This window comes from Anopheles gambiae, chromosome 2 (assembly GCF_943734735.2).
Source record: "Anopheles gambiae chromosome 2, idAnoGambNW_F1_1, whole genome shotgun sequence".
NCBI classification, from domain to species: Eukaryota; Metazoa; Arthropoda; class Insecta; order Diptera; family Culicidae; genus Anopheles; species Anopheles gambiae.
This window is the reverse complement of record NC_064601.1, coordinates 7,445,131-7,461,700: the sequence shown is the minus strand read 5'-3', so window position 1 is coordinate 7,461,700 and position 16,570 is coordinate 7,445,131. Positions and strand designations below refer to the sequence as shown.

At 48.9% G+C, this 16,570-nt stretch overlaps 3 protein-coding genes across 4 annotated transcripts in view; all 3 read right to left on the bottom strand.

Moving 5' to 3' along the window:
- LOC1281510 (dynein axonemal heavy chain 10) overlaps nt 1-994 on the bottom strand; it is a 39,702-nt gene extending 38,708 nt beyond the window's left edge. For both annotated transcript variants that reach the window (XM_061647185.1, XM_061647186.1), the window contains exon 1: nt 60-994. In XM_061647185.1, coding sequence (XP_061503169.1) covers nt 60-282 — 223 coding nt within the window. In that variant the 5' untranslated portion in view covers nt 283-994. The remainder of the gene's footprint in view (nt 1-59) is intronic.
- Nucleotides 995-2,818: 1,824 nt separating this feature from the next.
- LOC133391724 (uncharacterized) lies at nt 2,819-8,720 on the bottom strand. The gene is made up of 4 exons (XM_061647689.1): nt 7,456-8,720; nt 6,043-6,171; nt 3,437-3,559; nt 2,819-3,265 (listed from the first exon to the last, which is right to left on the bottom strand). The coding sequence occupies exons 1-4, from the start codon at nt 7,643-7,645 to the stop codon at nt 3,162-3,164; spliced, it is 546 nt and encodes a 181-aa protein (XP_061503673.1). The 5' UTR covers nt 7,646-8,720; the 3' UTR covers nt 2,819-3,161.
- A 5,277-nt stretch (nt 8,721-13,997) lies between these two features.
- LOC1281512 (hexamerin-1.1-like) lies at nt 13,998-16,268 on the bottom strand. The gene has a single exon (XM_321434.6). The coding sequence runs from the start codon at nt 16,222-16,224 to the stop codon at nt 14,089-14,091; it is 2,136 nt and encodes a 711-aa protein (XP_321434.6). The 5' UTR covers nt 16,225-16,268; the 3' UTR covers nt 13,998-14,088.
- Nucleotides 16,269-16,570: the final 302 nt, after the last annotated feature.

The window sequence follows — 16,570 nt, the reverse complement described above, 5'->3', positions numbered from 1 at the left end:
TCAAGGCACACGCGAAGAATGTGACAGTGGTCCCCGGGTCCCTTTTGCCAATACCGTACCTGGCTCGAATGCGGTCACCTTCTCCTCGATCAGCCGCTCGTAAAACGTACGGTACGCGAACAGGATGCGCTTGTGGTCGTCCCGCTGGTCGGTGACGGCATCGTCCAGGAAGGCGACCAGCTCGTCGTACAGCTCGTTCAGCACCGTGTCGATGTAGCGCGGCTCAAACACGCCCAATATCTTGCACAGCCGGTCCCGTATCCAGATGGCACGGAAATCCATCCCGTAGCGCGACAATCACACACAATCACTCGGAAAAACACGTTCGAAATACGGCTTCAAAATGGTTTCCTTCTCGCTACAGATTACAAAGAGGATTCTTTCGTTCGTTCGGCGAAACAACAGTTGCAAAAATGGAAACGCATACACACACACCGCACCACAGCACTACTCGAATGGAAGTGAAGAAAATCACCCCGTTTCTACGCCCAGAGTCCAGACGGCGTTCGAATAAAACAATCCAAGCGTCCATAGCAACCGCCGCGTCCTAGCCCAGCGCCATGGTGATCTGTTCCTTTGCAACATGACACAGTGTGCGTTGTTTGGTTGCTGCTTGCTGCAAAACTCAGTATGGAGTGTATCCGTTGGACAAACAAAAAACAACTATTGTCAAGTGTTTCATACGTTAATTAAAAAACTGCAACCGACGCTGCGGCTCCTTACATGCTTACCCGCATGGAATGTAAATTGATGCAACGCGGAAATCAAATTACTTCCACCCTGGCGCCATTTCCGGGCCATACACACACATACTTAGCTCGGTGCAAGGGCCGGCTGGGCTCACACGTACACGAAATCGTAAATAAAATTTGGCATCAATTAACATTTATTGGAATTATGTTTTCACCTTAATCGTGATGCGAAGGTCCCGTCACGTGTCGTTTTGCCCGGACGGTCACACTCCGGCCGTTGCCGTATGAGTTGGATAAATAAAAACACATTTTTATCCCGAAACGGTTCGGGAACTTCACCAGTGCAGGTGAAATGCGAACAATTTCCCGGGACCACGAACGCAGAACAATGCAGTACGGGGTGCACACGCACGGGTGAAAAGGTAAATGAAATGAGTTTTCGTATTCCCTCCGCTGCTGCCCGCGCCCGGTAGGTACGTGGCCAACGAGCAAATGCGAACGCCGGGCTGGCAATGAGCATGCGATGGTAATTGATTTTGGGGGTTTTAAGTGAATTTATAAATAAAATTAATTATTGAAATTTATATTATTCCAATATTGTGCGCTAATTTGTGTCGTTTCTGGCACCACGGTTGCTCGTTTTTTTTTTTTTTCGTGTGTTGCCTTTCTCAACGACAACAAAGCTATGCAGGGGGGGCGTGCTGGGAGCTACGGCGCACCCGTGGACCAGCCTTGGCCCTTCGTCGGTTCGCCCGTCAATCAGGGTATCGGTTTCACACGTGGCGTATGACACCAGATAGCAGCTGGTACTGTATAAATTAGCAATCATTAGCCCCACGGTAGGGTACGGGGCAGAGGGGGATGGACGGTGGAGCGGTGCGCAAAATGTGAGCTTGCATCGGTGTTTCGAAATCATTAACTGATGTGATATTATTATTACACATATCAATGATATTTGCCGTTCAAATGCTTTTGTCAAAATAGTGCGCCGCTGTGTGCGCGTGGCGGGTGAAGAAAACGGAAGCCAAAGCCAACACCATCGCACGTCCTGGGTGTGCTAACGTTTTCATAATATATCGATATCAATATCGGGATTGAACCGCCCATTGGATGGCCTACAATCATGTTTATGTTTGCAAAATATTGATATGCATTATTGATACAAAATAATTTGAAACGCAAAAAACAACAAACGGACAAAGGATTTTTTTTTTATATTTATTTGTTTATTTTCCTTCTGTATTTTATACATTTTTCAACTATAAAGCACACACACACACACACACACGCACGGCAAACATTCGATAAGGAGCCTGTTCACAGTTTAACGATCATATGCTGTATGGAAAACAATATTTACCTAGCGGAAACAATCAACTCTTCGTCCGATTTGCACAACTAACTCGGCAGGCAGGCCAAACTGCTCGAGGACCCACACAAAACACCCACACATCCCTCGTTTTCCTTCTTCGGCATATGTGGGTGAGAATGCGGCTGCTTCAGCTGCTGGCGGTGTCGAATTTTTCTTCCCGCAAAAGAATGCAAAGAAAGTACGTCGGGACACGTTCACCCAACATTTGTTCTGCCGAACGGCACAAACAGCAAACACATTCACCACCAACGGGGTACCCACCACCACCACCCGGTTCCCAATTTCGACATTTATTTGTAAGCAAAGGAATATTTATTCTTCACTCTGTGCTCGTGGCACGACTTCCTGCAGTGCCGCCGATTCGTTTCCCACTTCCGTTCGGGTTCGGTTGAAGTGCGGGTTGCATCCGGTCCCTCTCCCCGGGCAACGTGCTTCCGATCCGGGTGCCGGCGAGTCCAAGCAAGGACTCGTCTCCAGCAGCCCAGGAACAAAGCCCAGCCGCTTCGGGGTTTTATTGGATTCTGGCATCAGCAAAGGCGGGGGGAGAGCGAAATGAGAATGCACTTCACGAATAAACTAATCTTATTTCGATTTTACATCGACAGCTGATGCCTTCATTTTCTCTGGCGCTGCCGACTTGGCCCGGGACGACTCGCTTTCGCAGACAACGTACAGCGCTTCGGCGTGGAGTGTGGGTTTAGCAAAAGGGACAATGCAGATTTATCGGAAGCTGAAAAGCACTTGCTTTGCTGTGTGTTTCTCTCTACCTCTCTCTCTCTCCTCTTTATTCGTGCATTTCTTTCCAGTACATCCAGCCAAGAGGCTGGTAAGTGGAATGAACGCTTTTCAGTATCTTCGGGCGGGTAACCGCGGTGTCTTATTGAAGATGCCGATGCCACTTGGAAGCTACCCTTTGTGTGCAGGGTAGCCCTGGGCCCAGGTGCATGGCAGAAGTGCATCGGAAGAATATTTAACGGCCAATAAGAGACTCCGTCTGTTATCCGGTTGCATCGGTGTGCTTTCTTTTCTTCTTGCAGGGGGAGGGGGGGGGGGGAGGAGGCTTTAATTAAATCTTACAATAAATGCATCCATTCTTCTCACAATAGTGCCCTGATGCCTGGTACGCTCCACCAAGTCAGCACGAGCACGAGTGGCAGCAGTTGAGTTGGGTTGATTTTTGAAGATGCCCTCGCAGATGATGCTAAGAAAACATGGTAAAAATGGTAAAAACAAAGAGAGAAATAAAGAAAGGTAAGTGCTTACAGTTACAGGAGGAAGCCGTTTGCTCGTGAGCAATGGAGATTGTTGTCCCCCGCAGGGCGAGCAAGATGGATCTAGCGGGTAACACGTAATAGTGCGGGTGATAAATTACCTTGACATGACCAGTTATCATCGGTGAGGAAACCGTACTCACGCTTGCACGTACAGATCATTTGTCCCTTGCAGTACGCGTTCGTGATGCAGTGGCTGTCGTACAAACATCGACGTCCAACGGCTGGGGATGGATAATGGGATGGGAGTAGATGTAGCAGAGACAGAGAGAGGGAAAAGTAAGATTCGTATTATTATTGATTACAACGAAGCACAATGCTAGAAGTGAAATGCGTTGCTTCTTGGTACTAGAGGAACTTGAGGAACTATTTATGGTTCAATCTCTAGCACGACAGAAAGAGAGAGAAAAAGAATCTGCACTCCCTATGCATTAAATGCACTCTTTATCGGATGTGCGAAGCAGCAAGATTGAGATCCAATTTCCAAATATTTGCCAACCGTACTGGTGCGGTTTTGTGGGTCAGACAAACAACCTTTCGGTACAAAGAGATGGTACGAGAGGTACTCTCTTGCTCTTGCTCGGATGGAAAGCGAATGAAAAGCGGAGTGCCCCGCAAAGATCGCAAACAAATGCGAAGACACTTTTGCATACGTTGCACGAAACTGTAAGACGCAGTTTTGATGCTGCAGCGGTGTAGCACTCTAGTGCACTTTCGAAACGTTTCGCTCGGCCAAAACGAACAAGAACCTCTGAGCTGGCAACCAATCAACGAGCCAATCATCTGGAACGCAACACCGATCATGAGTGTATGGGTGTGAGTGTGTGTGTGTGTGAGACTGTGTTCTTCTTCTCTGCTAAAAGGATAAAACAGAAGCAGAACAAAGTGGAGTAGTGCCAGCAAATTCGATTATGTTCGCCTATTTCCTCCGGTTCGTTTTGAATCTAATGCCCATCGTACTACCGATCTCTCTCTCTATCTCTCTCTCTCTCTCTCTCTCTCTCTCTCTCTCTCTATCTCTCTCTATCTCTCCCTCACTCCACCTTTGCACAAAATGAAAGTGCAACAAAACGGGGACCGGTGTGCCTTTCTTCCGAAGCACTAAACCTTAAGACACTAAGCCTCTAAGTGAATGTCTGAGTCAGCGAGACGGAAAACCGGAGAGAGGGGGGGGGGGAACGCTCCGAACAAAGCTCGGTGGCGGTGCACCGACCGATTAGTCGGCATTGTTTTGCGGCGCTGGTTTGAGAGGAAGCGAGCTTTGTGTGCTTGTTTGTGGAGCTATTTTTGTGCCGGTTGTTATTTTGGAGCTGAAGTTGAGACATTCCCCCCCCCCATTCCCGGTCTGCAGGAAGAGCGGATTACCTTCTGCTGGGAAAGGATTCACCCCGGATGCTCGGATGCTTTGCTGCGCGTAGCAAGCGTGTACTCAAATTTGCACAGAATTATTGACGTCGCGCGTACGAATCGTGCAGGAAGCAATCTTCTCCAGCAGATAAGCCGAAACAAGCGCAAAGGCAAGGACTTGCCGAGTGCCGTGTTCGAATTTCATTCGATAGTATGTGGCACGGCACTGGCACCTAAAAGAAAAAGTAGCACAAAACAAGCAAAGAAACTGGCAGAGCAGCGAACATTCGAGGAAGCGAGTCGATGACGGCACAAGACAATGCACCTGGAGTGAATGCAGCCGACGACGGGTGACAAAAGCACCATTAGACACTGCCATCGACACAAACAAATAGCGCAATTTAAATACACTTGCAAACGTCGAAGCATCCCAGTTATACCCCGGTTTTGCGTGAAGCTCTGCTACTTGTCGGATCGAAGAAGCTCCGTTTTTGCAACAAATCGCCCTACTTGCAACGGTGTTGGGAGGGGATTTCAGTTTATTGCTTCACTTTTAAAAGCATCAAGAAGCATCATTGCTTCTAGCCTCAACCTGCCGGATGTGGGACGCTGTACACCACCAACCGTTTGTTCTATCTCTGCTGCATTCCAAAATCATGCCTCAAAACGATAAACAAATGTAGCCGGAATTGTATGCGATGAATATTAAGCTCCGCCTGCCTCTGGGTGATGGTGAAATTTATTGCAATGTACGCTGCCACGGTCTCGCCATACCCGTGTGTCCACCCCCTCCGTTCCACTCCAATCGATAGGGTCTCGGCTGGTGAGTTTCTAAAACCCGAAACGAAACGATCGACATCGATGGGACATGCCTAAGTGAAGGAAGGAAATTGACACATCCGTAGACCGGTTGGACATTGCAAAACGGACGACCAGGTTCTGGGTCGCACAAACTGCAGCACGTTATGGACAGGCTCGCTCTCTCTCTCTCTCTCTCTCTCTCGCTTTCTCTCTACGCACTTTGTGGTACTGTTGTAGCGCTGTGTCCTGTGGCGAGGAGGGGCAGAAGTGTAGTGTGCCTTCGGGTGCGTGTTATTAAGATACAATGGTCTCAATCATGCATCTCTATCCCTGCCAGCTTTTGTGCGGCATGGGGAGTGTGTGTGTGTGTGTGTGTGGCGAGTGCTAGACGAGTCTATGTCCATTTCGGAAATGGCCCGTTTGCGTGCTCGTTTGAACATGCCATTGTGTGTGTGTAAAGTGTGAAAACGAAAATTCACTTATTTCGGTACTACTTCTTCGGCTACAACAGGGACCGGGGAGATCCTAACTCCAGCGCTTACGGTATTGCTTTACTCACCCCCGAGACAGGCCCGATTCGTCTCGTCCGGCCGGTATCCTTCGGCACAGTCGCACGTCTGCTTGCGGGTGTCACACACATGGGCGTACTGTCGGCAGTCCTGTGCCGTTCGGCAGTAGTCGTTCAGCTCTGCGAAGGGTTTCAGCGGGCAGCCAACCGGTCAATCGGAACAGAATCGTGCAGCGCAGTGGAGGGGTGAGACAAGAAAGCGTAAAGTGAGCAGCACACAAGCACCGTGTGTCGTAAAGGATGTGATTTGGCGTTTCCGTTCGTTCGCTCGTTCGAACGCTCGGTAAAATTTGACTTCACACAGAGAAAGGATGTTGTTTTGTGCTGTTTTTTTTCTTTCTGTGAGGTAGGAAGGGTGGTCCGTATTATTTTGTGCAGTTTTGTTTTTTTTTCGCACACGAAAGGATTAGAGGGAAAGCCAATCGATCGCATAGAATCGGTGCACTGTGCGTCGTTTAGGGGGATTTAATCGAATGAAATAATTATCGCACGGTGAAAAGGGAAGGTAAAAGAACAACCGAATGCCGGAGATTTGTGACGGGCTAGTGGATTCGTTTAATATTCAAGCGCTTGCCAAAGAAAGTAATAGATCAAGTCGCTGAAAAGCAATTAAAGTAATGAGGACAAGATTTTTTGAAGAGCGCAAGAAGTGTGTTGAACAATTAAGATTTAAATCAGCTCATCGTGGAGTGCATGAAGAATAAAATAAATCAATGCCTTTTCGCACGTACAAACATCGAACAGAAACTTCTGAGCCACAAACATAGCAGAGTGCACTCTAAACCAATACTTCCATCATAAAACGCCCTTAAAAACGTGAATCACAATTTAAAGCAAACAATTGAAAACTTTAAACGTAAACAAAGGGCATTGCAAATTGCGACAAAAACACAATGCACCGCATATCACAACACCTATGCGCGTATGGTATGGGCGGTCCAGTGTGTGACTGCGGACAAAACATGTGACCACTGTCACCGACATTATAAACAGTTTCTTCCGTACCATAAATGCACTCGCGTTGTTTTCCTACTCCCCTTTATAACCGCCGCTTTTTCCAGTTTGAGGATCGCCACTCTAATGAACAACCACCGCCACGATCTCCATCTTTCCCATTTTCCCCGCACCAGGTATTAAACGGTCCTCACGTACGGTACAGTGTCCTGGCCGAGATGTACGTGCGGGCATGTGCCATTCGGCATTCGGGCAAGAGTCGAGTCCGAGCTTAACGTAAAACCTTCCCTCATACATCCCAAAGAAAAAAGCACATAACACACACGAGAAGCCGGTTGGGGGAAAAAAGGGGAATAAGGATCACGTCCCGGTGTGCGTTTGCATCCTTCCTACTTCCTTCCTCGGCCGCCACCATCGACAACTTTAAGCAGATCTCGCAGAGCTACTAACCTCCGGGTAGGGTCGGTTCCGTGTACCGGCTGCTACGGTTTGTCGGCAGCAGCGTCCCGACCGGCGGCTGCTGCAGGAGTGGCGCTGCCACCGGCCCATCCGCCACTGCCGTAGGTGCCACCAGTGCGCCAATGCAGCTTTGCAACAGAACCACAAAATGCACGCAGCATACTAAATCACCAAAGATCATTGCCAGAATTTTAAGCAACTTTTTGGGCGGAAGGGAGGCGCGCTCGGATTCGCGGTCCGAGCCGGTGTAACGGCAAACGGTGGCCAAGCAAAAGGTGTCTAACAGACACACAAAGGCTCACGGATCACGGTCACTCTCTTCCTCTCTATCTCAGGGTCTTCCCCGTTGCACCGAGTTGTTGATGTTGTAATTACACACTATCTTAACGCGTCCCACTCTGTCGATGGGGAAGGTTTTCCAGATTGCAGCCAGCAAAAAAAAAAGGAAAAGGAAAAAAACAACGAACTCTCACGTGTTGGTGCACGCTGGATTGGACTTTTCCCTTCACCGCACTGAACCGTCCGTCCGCACCCAAAACAGCGACGGGGTAGAAGCTTGTGGTTTGATTTTCCTAACGTGTGAAAGCCGCGAAAACGTTCGATATGAAAAATCCAGCTGCTCCTGGAATAGTTTTAAACATGCACCCACACACATACACACATGCACACACTGGATGACTTCCTTTTTTTGGCTTTAGAATCACGAACAGTGGACGACACCGTGGTTGGTGGACGAAGTTGTTCACACCACGCTGCCTGGTGCTTGAGCTGTGTTCGGTTTCTGCATCCGCGGCACGTAGCCAGGGCAGCCAGGGCACCACCGAATGACACCGTCGGCAAGGAGCCGGGCGACTAATTAGTAGCAGCGTTCGGTGTTTGTCGGTGTGTTTTATTACGTTAAAGTTAGCTGCGCTGAGCTTTCCGGGATAATTCGCAACGGAGCCCCCGAAACACGACCGCGAACCGCGTGGATTGGATGTCACTGCGCGAGATCGTTTCGGCACACCACCAGAGCGCAAATTAATTATCCTTTCGCCCCGAAATGCCACCATTGGCCAGGGATGAAGACGTTCACACTAGCACTGGGGCCACACCGATGGCGGGTGGTATAAGTTTTCCCATAAAAATGGTCCGTTCTCGTGAATGCTTCTGTGCACGCCTCACCGTGGTGCGTATCGAAGTGACAGTCGGGGCGCTGGTAGCAATTTTAAGGCCACACATCGCCTTCGAATGGCGCGCGCTACCGATCGGTAGCACATACACAAACACAGCCATGCCACACGCACTCACTTGGAGGTTTTCCACGGCAAAGAACCGAAAAATACTTTCGGGCTTCGACCGGGTCCGGATGATCCGCGCCTATCCTAACTGAGCCTATTGAACGCAACGGCTTCGGTGCGGTACGGTGCGCTTTTCCACGTACCGGGAAAATTCCTAACCCAAATCCCTTCCCCCTCATGTGTGTGTGTGGGCGTGTGAGTTGAACGGTGCTCTAAATTCTTCCCAAAAGGCGTGGAAACGATTACTGACGCTCTGAGGCGTGTAAGACACGAACTTTCCCACACAACGCGTTTTGCCCTGCTCCTCTACGGGCGCTGCTTACGTCCTTGCCAGAAGAAACCGTTCGCGTACGTCGGCGGTGGTGCTGGAGGTCGCGAAAAGTAATTAACTTTTTATGTTACCCACCCAGGAACTTCCCAACACCACCCATCACCGTGCTCTCTCTCTCTTTTTACAGTCGTTCAGCGTGGGGTTTGGTGTGAAAGTGTAACGAAAAAGTAGAAAGCCCACCAGTGGTGTACCGCTGCACGTAGCCTGAGCCGCGTTTGTCTCGTCGCTGGGCTGGCAAGTCACCTAACCCCCGCATCTTCTTGCACCCTTCCTTCCGGAACTCATGTTAGTTACATGTGCGATGGCTCAACGGTTGACTGTACCGCGTGAAATAATCCGTTTGACAGGCGTGTCGGATCAGTTTTTGTTCCCCCACAGTTGCTGGGCTCGATGAGGTGAAGTTACCCCCATGGCAGTGCCTGCCAGTTTTTTGGTGCGATGATGATGGTAGTCTCATTGTGAGAATAAAATAATCAACTCGCTGGGAACTTGGGAAGAAAGGGGAAGAGGTGTACGCGCGCGGTACCCATTAGGACAGATTTGACTTGTGTCAATGCACCCACATAATAATCGGTCCAATAAAACGATTATTTGCCAACGCAGGATAAGGGATCCAAAGTGCTCTCTCTTTCTCTCTTTCTCTCTCTCTCTCTCTCTCTCTCTCTCTCTCTCTCTTCAGCTCTTTTTCTAGCGTAATCGATTGTAGATGCTTGTACGCGATAGGTGACATGGTTTTTGGTAATTTGGTGCATTTTATTGGATTAAAACGGGGCGGTGCGAATGGGGGCTAGGATGCAGAAACATCGGAGCGGAAACATGAGCCGTGCAATAATGCGACGCTAAAAAGTGTGGTCGGATATTGCGAGTGTGCTGAGTGGCATTGGGCGTTGTACAGCGTCACCATCATACCCGACCGCGTGGGGGTGGCAGGCAGGTTAGTTCGGATTGTTTAATTTTGATCAGATTCGAATTACATGCATGTTCACGGGGCTGGGAATTTGTTTGGCCCTTTTTAGAGGCTGTTGTTGGGATGTGTTGTTTTAAGCTGCTGAAGGGATTCCGTTTTTTTTTTTGTATCGTAACAGTGTGAACAGTTGTCCAGCTAAACAAAATATATTGCTGCAACGCATTGTTTTTGTGTGCGTTGTGGAAATATTGTCATTGAAAACACGTTGAACATTGAGCTCATGTATCAATACTTCCAATGTACATGTTTTCAGGAAATGCTTTAAATATATTCTATTTTTGCCATCGATATTTTATTACTTTAAATAAAATAAAAGAACCTATGACTGAATCTGAAATAACTGAATGAATTTTTTTTATACTTTCTGACAACTAGAATCGCTAAATGTAAAGAAGCCCTCTTTTGAAATAACTTCCAGGGATGGTTCATTCACCAATAGCGCAAATAACAAATGGATCGGTTCAGATACTGCACAGGTTCTTGGACTGGGACTGGTTCGCGATTAGCTTCTTGACTAGAACAGGTCTAGGTACAGTACTTGAATTGGAGTAAAATAGGTATAGGTTAGGATCTATATAAGTGATATATGATATTAATTCGCAATCAGTTCCAAGACCGGTAAGGATTAAGGATCAGCTCCTAGATCGGTATGAGTTCTACACAAGTTCTTGGATCGATATGGGGAACAGGAACAAGAAGAGGATCGAGATAAGTTCAGGATCAGTTCGAAGACTCAGAATCAAAGGTTCAGAATCTATTATAGGACCGATATGGATTGAAAATCAGATCCAGTATGGGTTTGTGACCCGAACCGGTATGGTTCTATGATCGATTCTACAGCAATGGTTCAGAATCAGTTGCTCTTGATGAGCTCAATCGTTTTAAGAGACACTGGGTGAAAATTTGCTTATTTTAAAACGCGTTTACAAGCACTAAGGATTTATTACACACCCCCAAAGTATGTTACGTAGCCCTTGAACAGACTCAAAGTTACTAAATGGTATGAAATGAAACTACTAATATGTACTTTATATCTGCACGAGATGTCAATATTTTCTCCGCTTCAGGTGGAGAAGAGCTTTTCAATACAGGTCAAGATAAAGAAAAAAGGAGTTTTAATTACTCAAATACCCAATCAAAAGATTACCGACACAAACGAAGCGTCAGACCAACCAAAACCCCTTTCCGCTGGAAGGCATTGAAAGAAAATCCGGCCGATAATCTTCCAGCCAAATAATTATCAACCATTGTTCAAACAAACCTATCCACTCACTCAAACAAACCAACCCCACGCATGCCACAGATCTCGGAGCAAGACCCGCTGCACACTTCAGCACGGCTGACCGGTACCGGCATCAGTGGCGCTTTCCCGCCGGACCGCAAAAGATTCATCATCAGTAATCGGATAAAATGTCAATGCAAATATCAAGCCCATTCATAGTTAAACCTGTACTTAAATTATTGATTCCAATCGATGTCCGGCTCCATCGACTCCAGGACCTGTGAAAGCTGAGCTTAACCTCACCCCGAAGCCCGAATCAGGCCGGCCCCTCGACATTGTGCCCCTGCCGATTTGCATACCGTACCGAAATGATTATTATCCGGCTGCAAACAATCGGAAATCGTCCCGGAGTCAATGGCATTGCAATATTGAGCAGCTGAGCGTCGATCCGTCAAACTGCATTCCGGCTAATGTCAACCGCAACTGCGGTGCAACACACCGACCCGAATCGGTGATTGTGTGTGTGTGTGTGTGTATGGCTATTGGCCAGTGATTCCAGTGTCAAACGTGAAGCCACTCGCTCGGCCGTTTGGCAGGATCTATTTTTATCCAACCATGACCTGCCATTACCGTTTGGCCGGATTGTTCATCTAATTATGATTAGATTTCGGAAATGCTCCACGAACGGCCCCGTCTGGTGGAAATTCGATAACATTTCTAGACGGCCGGGGGTCTGTTGCACGCAAATCAAACCACAAAACCACCACTACTAGGAGCCCGTGGGTCGTTGAATCCCGCTTGCCACTCGGTATGAATTATGCAAATCATGAATTAAATCTATTGCGCACATACACACCCGCACACATACACACCCACACTGAGCCGGATCGAATCGCCTCCAAAACCTCCACTCAGGCTCAACTGCTTTGGATTTGGTGGGAATTGAGCAAGAGTGCTACAGTTCGGCTTGCTCGTTGGTCGCCTCAAACGCTCATTCAACATTAAAGGGCGCTTGTTGCTAAAGAGTAACCGCGTCGGGTGCATCTCGTAATGTGATTTCAACGTTAAACTAGAAGCAACACCCGGAAGGGAATTTAGCATTGGGGTTGTACCCCTGTCGACTTTTTCCCTTCCGTTCCGTGTGAGCTCTTCCCCACCTGGAAACCCCCCTCCGTGGCACCCGGTGACCGACAATCATCGGGAGGGTTAAAATAACCAACATCAATTGATAAAACTGTTCCGACCCAACTCCCGGGCCACAATTACTATCCGAATCAATTACTAAACACCTCCGCGAGTTGTCACCGTCGATCCCTTTGGGGTGGGAGGGCGCAGTTTGCCGGCACGGGCGGCTGGGAGCACGTGGGAGTTTGATAAATTGTTTCACACGAACATACACACACACACATGCAATTGAAAACGTTGCGCAAAAAGGCATTGATGCACGCATCGATACGGTAGATCGGATCCCGGCCCAAGTTGTCGAGCGATTCGAGTGCACTTGCTATGATTAATGGAGATTGAAACGTGTGGACTGGCCTGGTTCGGTGAGTGCATCATGTGTAAATCAATTTGTGCAACTCTTTTGTACATCGGCACATACCGGTGGTGGCACTGGGCAAAAAGGGGCTTTCGGGGGAATCGAGGGACAAGCAGGAACGGGATTTAAATAAAACACCAAACAAGTGTCACTCGATAGTGTTGCTTTTCAATCGTTTTATAGTTTTAAAGTGTATGCGTTCGATATGCATGCTCGGTGCAATTTAAAGTCATGTAGAGGAAGCCTCTTTCTATTACGATTGAAGGGAAGAAGCGCCTAATCAAGTGATTAAAATGGCTTCTACACGTTTGAAAAATCCAATCAATATACACGTTTTGCATAGTAATTATTTTTTAATTGAGCGAATAAAATCACGCTTTTCAACACAAGCCCACACGACCACACGCTGGTATACGAAGGATACGAAACATTAATTAAACTGGAGGTATTCCTTTTGATTCCAATTCCCGCCTTGTCGAGTGAATTGTAGCCTACGGCTGAACAGGTTCCACTAGCTCAGAGCCATCAAGACAGTTGGTTGCATTCTTCGAATTGCATTTTATTCCCTTGAAGCTTGGTTAGTTTCGTACCCTGACTGGGTCCGATTTAATATGCAACTATTGAGCTTGTCTGCATACAATTATATCTTGGCACTAGTGTTGTGCCGGGCAGGATGCTAGGAGCAGATTGAAAGCTTATCCAATTATTTAATCATCGTTTGAAGTTGATACACATCTGAGGTACAGTTGCTTTTGGATTTTGCATGGCCTCTAAAATTCATATATATTATTAAAAAACTAATGCAAGTTAATATTCGATTGCTTCATCGAGTCGAAGAGTGTTGCACACTCGCCTAAAAAATGTCCACTTGTAATATACCATGTCTTACACTTCAAGTACGCCCAATTAAATATACCGTTCCTATGGTAGTTTTAGAAACGGGAAAACGTCAGCTCACCTAAATGTTGAACCTAACCTAAAACCTAATTTTAACCTAAAATAAATTTAATAAATGTTGAATATTTCACCATTCAAAAACTTTTGGCAAACAATGTACTCCAAACATCTTCATCACCTCTTGCTTTACCTTATATAGATGAAAGTTGCCTCTTCTACATAATGAATATGTGAGATTTTTGTGATGTAAGTAGCAACTCCCTGTTCGGTAGACTGAAATGAAGCGTTAAAGTGACTCTGATTGTACGTTTAATTTATTAACTGCAAACAAAAACCCAAACATCGCTCATTCTACTCAAACCAAAGCAAACCGCTGCTGGCGCGTGCCTAGACAACGACCGAGTTGACCTCCGTTTCGCTCTTGTGGAAGATCATCGTGTCGTAGTACACCATGTTCGGCGTGAACCAGGTAGCCTCGTTGATCTTGCGATTGAACGGATAGCCGAACGGCAGCGCATCGATGTAGCGCGCACCGGAACCAACGCCGCAGGAAAGCGTCTGATCGTAGCCGGTGAAGCGCTCGACCTCCGGCGCATGGTACGGGGCAATCATGAAGAAGAACTGGAACGGCATGCCGCCCTTCTTGCCCTTCGGCAGCATCAGACGGGCCGGGAAGCCGCAGTGCGCCTCGGACATGTCGAGCGGGAACTTGTAGTCACCGTTGTACGCCTGCATCACCTGCTTGTACAGGTCGAAGTAGGTCGTGCGGTCCTTGACGAACCAGCTGAAGTCCTGCGAGTTGCGCGTGATCGCATTCTCGCCCGCCACCAGATCGACCAGGAAGTGGTCGAGCTGGAAGAAGTTCTCGCGGTTAGCGTTCACGCTGTAAGCGTTACCGTACTGGTCGTACTTCGGGCCGAGGAACACCAGCACCACCGCCTTCTGCGGCTTGTCCGACACGACGTTCAGCTTGAACGAGAACGGCAGATGGTTGAGGCGGGGCATGCGCGCGTACAGCACAAAGTCCTCGCCCTGGTAGTGGGCCATCTTGCCGAACTTCTTCATCTCGCCCGCCTTCATCGTGGTTTCGTCGAACACCTCCACATCGACGGCGTTCGTGATGTCCGCATCGAAGTTGTCGAAGTACGTGACCAGCTTGTCCATCTCGACCGTCTCCAGCTTCACGCCGGGGAAGTTAATCTCGTCGTACTTGTAGCTCGGCAGCGTGTCCAGATAGCGGTAGTAGAAGCCAATCACGCGCTTGAAGAACTGGTAGAACACCGGATCGCGCATCGCCGTCTCGTAGCGCTCGAGCACGCTCGGCACCGCGCGGAACTCGTTGAACATCTCGAACGAGCCGCCGAGGAAGAACTTGGCCACCTTCTCCAGGTAGCCGTAGAAGCGCTTGTTCACGCTGTCGCCGTTCGATTGGATCAGATTGCCCAGATACTCCACCCCGGTCGGGGTGGTAATGTTCACGAACGTACCGTCGGGGAGGATGATGAATCCGTAATCGATCGCCTCCATCAGGCGACGCTCGTAGTCCGTGATCTCCTGCACCACGTCGTGCTTCTCCGTGTAGCCGTTGTGGTAGTTTTCGCGGGCCGGGAACGGCACACCGTTGTAGTAGCGCAGGTACGGGTAGTACCCGGTGACGATCGGCTCGTACCAGGAGAAGGTCGGAATCGTACCGAGATCGTTCGACAGACGCTCGAGATAGTAGCGGGCCAGGAACTGCTGGTGCTGGTAGAGATAGAACTCACCGCGCCGATCCTTGTACAGTCCGTACTCCTTGCCGCCCATCCAGGTCGGGTAGTCGGCGTGGAAGTAGTAGTAGTACGCGTTCAGGCCAATGTCCTCCATGAAGTAGCTGACGCGCTGCTCCGGATTGCTGTGCACGTAGTAGCCGGTGTAGTTGCTCGGGATGAACGCACTGTACACACCGTCGGCCTTCTTCATGCGATAGAAGCCCTGCATCTTGTAGCGCTGCGCCTTGCTGATCACGACGTCGTTGAAGAAGTAGTACGGGTAGATCTCGTACGGTGCCGGCAGCACGATGCCCTGCATGTCGGCCCGATGCAGCACCGCCACGGTGACCGCGTACACAAACATGCCCTCGTTCACGTGGAAGCGGGCCCACACCATCGTCTTGTAGAACGTGTCCCAATCCTTGGCGTAGTAGAACAGATGGAACAGGGCGACCGCCTGCTCCCGATGGTACTCGTTGTACACGGAGAAGATCTCCTCCATCGGCAGCAAGCCGTACTTGTAGAAGCGCAGGAACTCCTCGACGACCTGCGGCTTGGTGAAGTGCTCCTTGTACGCGGCCAGATCGAACGCCTTCTGGTCATCCCACAGGTGCGTGTGCAGCTCCGGCTGGTGCACGTGCTGGAAGATCTCCAGCATGGCCTTCTGCTTCTCCAGGAACGGCTTGTCCGCATACTTGACCTCCTTCGTCATGTAGTAGCCGCTGGCGGTACAGGCCAGCAGGCACACCACGGTGATCGCTAGGAACGATCGCATCGTGTTTCACTGTCCGGTTCGGCGCTCGGTAGATTCCGGGACTGACTACCGTTCGATGGGCGGACCGCTTTCTTATATAGCAAAGTGAACCTCGCTCAGTCAAACTTACCTCAGTTGGCAACCGTCCAGCAATCAGCAAGCCCTCCCGTGACCTTCCGCCGAATGTTTGCTTATCAATAATTTGGATGCGGTAATTCGGCGATGCAGAAACAAAACAAGCGCACACCAGTTCGACGCCGCTCGTGGTGCTCTTTGGCTTGCAGTACATAACCTTCAGGTGGTGCAGATGCATTTCGTGGGATGAGCGATAAGAGCATTTGCCGGGGGGTCACATTCGCAGTCCGGC

What these genes read in the sequence shown, in the direction of transcription:
- LOC133391724 (XM_061647689.1), bottom strand. Translation starts at nt 7,645, where the DNA reads ATGATCTTTGGTGATTTAGTATGCTGCGTGCATTTTGTGGTTCTGTTG. An exon ending in GGAACCGACCCTACCCGGAG is followed by an intron (nt 6,172 to 7,455) that starts GTTAGTAGCTCT and finishes AACCCTTCGCAG; the next exon opens with AGCTGAACGACTACTGCCGA. An exon ending in GAATCGGGCCTGTCTCGGGG is followed by an intron (nt 3,560 to 6,042) that starts GTGAGTAAAGCA and finishes ATCCATCCCCAG; the next exon opens with CCGTTGGACGTCGATGTTTG.
- LOC1281512 (XM_321434.6), bottom strand. Translation starts at nt 16,224, where the DNA reads ATGCGATCGTTCCTAGCGATCACCGTGGTGTGCCTGCTGGCCTGTACC.